Source organism: Protobothrops mucrosquamatus, unplaced genomic scaffold, assembly GCF_001527695.2.
Source record: "Protobothrops mucrosquamatus isolate PMUCROS unplaced genomic scaffold, P.Mucros_1.0 scaffold1150, whole genome shotgun sequence".
Taxonomy (NCBI): Eukaryota; Metazoa; Chordata; class Lepidosauria; order Squamata; family Viperidae; genus Protobothrops; species Protobothrops mucrosquamatus.
The window spans coordinates 203,045-208,854 of NW_015387365.1; the positions used below are offsets into that span (position 1 = coordinate 203,045).

The window sequence follows — 5,810 nt, forward strand, 5'->3', positions numbered from 1 at the left end:
GACCTTGTTAACCCGGGCGACATCCGAGCCGGTATGGCATTCTGAAATTTACGTCTCACCATATTTTTTATGGGAGAGACACTCTTTGTCTGACTCCTCTGATGAGACCTGTCCAGTATGGTTGAACCTCTGGCATAGCTCTCATCTTCCTCAGAGTACACAAGCCCCACAACCACGTCAAGGTAGTGCCTCACTGGGGCTTTTATTATCGTATGCATTATTATTATTATTATTATTATTATTATTATTATTATTATTATTATTATTATTATTATTATTATTATTATTATTATTATTATTTTTATAGGGGTGTCAAACTGCTGGCTCGCAGGCAAGATGCGTCCTCCAGAAGCTGCGCCCACCCCATTGCCAGCAATGGTAAAACCGCCCTGATACGTTGCGTGACATCATGTGACGTCACAAGTTTGACATGTCTGGACTAGAAGTTCTCCAAGGTCCCTTCCAACTCTGTTATTCTATTCTATTCTATTCTATTCTATTCTATTCTATTCTATTCTATTCTATTCTATTCTATTCTGTTCTGTTCTGTTCTGTTCTGTTCTGTTCTGTTGTTTTGTTCTGTTCTGTTCTCATGGTGGTTAATTTTCACCTCTCCTCCTGCTACCCACACCATCCTATGGTTTTGCCCAGGACATTGTTGATGGCTTGCTTGCACTTGGTCTCATGTGGTGTCCCTTATTACTGTTTAATCATTTAGGTGTGCTGCTTTTTACTGGAAGTGGAAAGAATTGTATTTTAATGCTTGGATAAATATCTTTGGGAAGGCAAGGCAGGATGTACTGCAGTTTCATATGCTGATTGACAAACACTTTTCCATAGAAATATTCAAATGTCTCTCGACTCCTTACCTGCTTGGGATACCCAAGCCAACATTTGCGGAAGTCCCAGAACCAGGGTTTCTGAAAGAAGACACCGTTTGTTAGGAATCGCAACACACCAGCCCACCAACACTTCTCTGGAGCTGCCATTGAATGGGACGATGGAAGGGAAAGGAGACCACAAAGCAACTGCAGTTGCTAAGATATTTGAAAGATGTTGACAACATGGACCCCTTCTGTCCCTACACTCCCAACTTTTTTTTAATCAAAAAGGGAAGCATTAAATGTAGGAGGCTGGAAGGCAGATGAGAGTTGCCAGCTGAATGACATGTAGCAAAATATCTTTTGACAACAAGTAACAAAAAGGGGGAACTCACATCGTAAAGGATGGCCCACCCCATGCAGAAGGAAATAATAAAGTAGATGGTTCTCCAGCTAGAAAACAATTAGAAAAAAGCATTAAGACAATTGGACAGAAGATTCAGAAGATTCAAGGCTTCAAAAGTTGGAAGGAAATACAAAGGTCATCTAGTCCATCTGAAAGAGGTGCAAGACATCTGCTACTCCAACAGCTCTCACTTCAGCCTTCTGAAGCACTCAATAACTTTTCCACAGTTTGTCATTTCTTCTACTTGAACCCCTTGGTCAGTGGTGGGATTCAGCTAGTTTGCACCAGTTCGGCAGAACCGGTAGCTAATTTTTTTGTTGCCCAGGCCCAGAATGGACTTCCGGAAGCGGCATCCACACAGAGAACTGGTTGTTCACGTATTTGAATCCCACCACTGCCCTTGATCCAGATTCTGATCTCTAGAATAATCCAATAGAACTCTTCTCTTCCCTGAATGTGATTCTTAACTTAAATACAACAACTTCTGGTGATGTCAGAAGTAATACATTCGCGGGTGTTTGTATGTAGGTCTTTAGTTATATATATTTAAGTAATATATATATATATTACTTAAAATCCTAAAAACCGAAAGTTGACTCCTGGGTAAATCCATATTCGGGAACCTCAAACTGTGAGACCACCAGGAGGTTCTTTAAAAACTATAAAAGTTTTAATAAAGTTAAAACACCTAGCTTTCGCCGGCTTCCTGCCAGCATCATCAGGGTGGTTAGCAGTCGATGGGATGGCTATTTATAGGAGTGGTGCCTTTTGCACCCGACTCCTAGACCTCGTGATTGGGCCCAACCGATCCTCCTGCGTCCGGCTTCTAATTGTCGTATCGCCAGCTGACATGTTCCTGCCTCCCTCTTCCCCACCTTTGCTGCTTCCCTTCCTTGTTCGTATACTAGGGGGGGGGGATTCAGTCCCATGCCCAGGGCAACCCCTTGTTGCCCATTGCCCCCATCTCTCTTCCTAAACCTACGTGTTCCAACTTCCCTCCCCTTTCTCTCGTTTCCAGTGACCTCCTCTGCCATCTCATTCACACCGTGTGTCTCAGCCGCACTAAATCTCATTCCCCCCCAAACCACTCCCATCTCCCTATCCTCCTCCTTCCTACCCCCAACCTCACTGTTCGATCCTCCATCCATGGGCGTGTGTGTGATGGTTGTACCCAGACCTTCCCCCAAACCATCCCGAGGGGCAATCGCTGGTGGTGTAGGCTGCGCCCCAATGCTCATCATTGCACCCTCGCCATTCACTTTCACCTGTAGCACTCCCGGTGTAGGGGGAGTGCCTCCTCTCTCGTGCGTGCGTCTCTTCCTAACCACGCGCATTCCAACCTCCTTCACCCTCCTCTCGTTTCTAGTGACCTCCTCAGCCGTCTCATTCATGCCGAGCATCTCCGCCACGCCAGATCCTAATACCCCCCAAGTCACTCTCATCCTCCCCTCCTTCTCCCTACCCCCAAGCTCACTGCTCAATCCTTCTTCCATAAGCGTGTGCATGACGGCTGCATCCAGACCTCTCCCTGGGCCATCCTGAGGGGTCGCTGGTGGCATGGGACGCGCCCCAACGCACATCGTCACCACCTCGCCATTCATTTCCATCTGCAGCCCTACCGATGTAGGGGGAGTGCTCCCTTCCTTACCCACACATCTCTTCCTTCCTAGCGAGTACCCATTCACACTCAGTGCGGCCGCAGGAGAACCCTGCCGCCCGCGCTCCCTATCCTCTCTTCTAACCCCCACTGCGGAGTCACTCCTCCCTTTTCTCTCCTCCCCTAACCATCCACATCCAACGCATTCCTCCACCCCCCGGGGCTGCATCCTAATCGTCCCATTATCAGGCTCGTGCCCTAACCTCCCCTTACCCCCAACACCCTCAGCCTTCTCCAATCCCTCGTTCGTGGGGGGGGTGCATGATCACACCAGAGGTCACACAAGCAGCGTCCTGGTGGTAACGGGCTGTCGCTATGAGGCACGCCCCCGCCGCCATACCCATAGTCCCGTCCTCTCTTTCTTCATGTGGCGTTCTTCTCACAAGGGGAGCGCCCTCTCTCACCCACTCGCATCCCCTGTTCCCCGGGGCTGCACGATCGTCCTCCTCAATGTCTTCTGTACCGGGGGGCAGAGCTAGCTAACCCCCAGCTCTCACACCCCTTCGCACACGCACCAGGGAAGCTGTTCCTGTGCAGACCCCTCCGGGAGCGTGTGGACGCTCTGACGTTGTACGTTGCTGTTCTCTTGCTTCCACGTGCCCCCCCTATGTTGGCAGGACAGGGGGATCCCCCGGGGGTGATCCCACGGATGACGTTGACTGTCAAGTCATGGGGGGGGGTATCAAATCCTCCTTCTTCACCTCCCTCCTGTCTCCGGAACTCAACGGGGGGTGACCCCATGGCACAACTTCCCACCGGGTGGCAGGGGTCACTTGAACCACCGTCAACCAGTCCCTCATTGTTAATATGCTCTTCCATCTGCTTCTCCATACCCAAACGGTTATGTGGCGGTCGGTTGCTCCTCGCCCGGGCGCATCCGGGGCTTGCACTTTTTGCTACCTTTCTCCCTGGGGTGTGCACTAGGGCATCAGATGGTTTCTTTCTCAGGGGTTGACCTCCCATGGACCAAGTTCGTAGGGCGGCATGTGCCGGGCACAGGTCCACATGGCGGTTAATGGACCCCTCGTTGGAAAGCCAGGCTTCCTTCAAGAGCCGGCCCCCTTTTGTACTATCCATAGCAACCACCTGTGCGTTCTCAAAATAAAATCTGTGCCCTGATTCCTCCATGTGTGCCACTATTTCGGAGTACTGCTCACCTCTCCTAACCACTAACCGGTGCTCATGCATTCTAGTTTTTACTCTCTTGGATATTTCACCTACGTAGTTGGCAGGGCAGTCCCTGCAGTTGATTTTGTAGATGACACCCGACTTTTCCACGGTGGGGAGGGGGTCTTTGGGTCTCATCACCTTGGATCTCAGCGTTTGGTTGGGGTTATGCGCCACCCTCACCTTATAAGGTGCCAATAAACGGGCCGTGGCCTCTGACACGTTGTTAATGTAAGGGAGGGTGAAAGAGGATGTAATGTAAGAGGATGGGAGAAAGCGGATTGGAGCTACGATCACTCGGTCATGGGCAAGAAATAGGGAAATACCCACATCAGTAGAAGATAATCCCCAAGAGACTGACATACGGACATCGAACCGAAGAAAGGGGAGTGCAACAGTGATTAGGTTAAATACCTTAACAAACGGCAATAAATATAGAGAGGAGAGGTGCGAAGGGGAGGGGGGACAACAGTGCTGTGTATTAGAACAGCTTAGAGGGAGCAGAAAAGAAAACAAGGCTAATAGTCAAGAGAGGAAATTGGAAGACATGATTACACAAAAAAGGAGGGGAGTAGAGGCTTTACCCACGCTAAACCTCCAAGAAAGGACATCCCCTGCTATTACTTACACTGATACGGATCGTGTGGGAAGGACAACTCCCAATAAGAACTCGGTGCCTGGAGTACATTCTAGTATAANATTTTGGATATTTGAAGAACTAACTAAATGAATAATTTTTATTAATACGGAGGAGATGGATTGTTTAAGTTTAGATTTTGGAGTTAGAGATATTAATATTTGTTTACTTGTATTTGAATATCAGCCTAGGTTGGTTTGGGAAGTCCGGGGGGTGGGGGGATGGGATATAACATTGTGTAATATCTGTGATGTATTTCTTCTTTTTTTATGATAAAAATAAAAATTTTATATTGAAAAGAAAGCTAGGCACTTTTATTGATTTCTATGTATTTTAAAGTTTTTAATATTCTTAAGAACTTTTATCTTTAAATTATTATTATTAAATTATTTATTCCCTGGTGCTCATGTCTATTGACTGACTTTGAACATGGATATACCTGGGGATCACATTTTTAAAGTAATTTCGGATAAATACGACAGAGCAGCTCTGCTCATGGCTAGAAAATGGGAAAAATTTGCGCACCGTATCTCTGTGAACTATAGCAAGCTGACATTCCTGCACAGCTGTATCAGAGAGGACTTGGTTCCCAAGTCACTTAGGAGGAAACCCGTCATTAACTCCCTAGAATGCCGGCAAGCAGTCCACCGGTTCCAGCGTTGCACCATCTGCGCGCTTATCAACAAGCAGCATAGACGCATAAGCAGCTTAAAGGCGTGGACCCAGGATTATAGGGATTGTTGTAGCAGGACTTTGACAAGTCAACACTTCCACGCACTATGCCACCATATCAGTGCAACCTCTAAAAGGATGAACCAACGTATGACGGGGGTATTCCAACAGAGGATAGACAGTCTACGGGAATTTGATGTTAACAACTCCTCCCCCTCCGATAGACTGGTATGTAATCTATCCAAAAAAGTATTGACCCAGCCCCAACTCTCTTTGTTACAGCGAGACACTGGCTACAACCTCATGGATGCCCAGACATTAGATTTCGTAGCGGCGCTAGAACCTGCCATATCCCGGATTGGGGCACAGGAGGAAACTAAGAACTCCCTCAAACAACAAGTTACGGGACTTTTAATGGGCCATAGATGCTACCAAGCATTGTCTAAGAGA

General features: G+C 47.7%; 1 protein-coding gene across 1 annotated transcript in view; it reads right to left on the reverse strand.

Annotated features, from left to right (window-relative positions):
• Positions 1 to 5,810, reverse strand: part of LOC107291598 (ceramide synthase 4-like) — a 52,471-nt gene that overhangs the window by 19,351 nt on the left and 27,310 nt on the right. Inside the window, 2 exon segments of the mRNA XM_029284968.1 lie at positions 870 to 920; positions 1,217 to 1,274. Coding sequence (XP_029140801.1) covers positions 870 to 920; positions 1,217 to 1,274 — 109 coding nt within the window.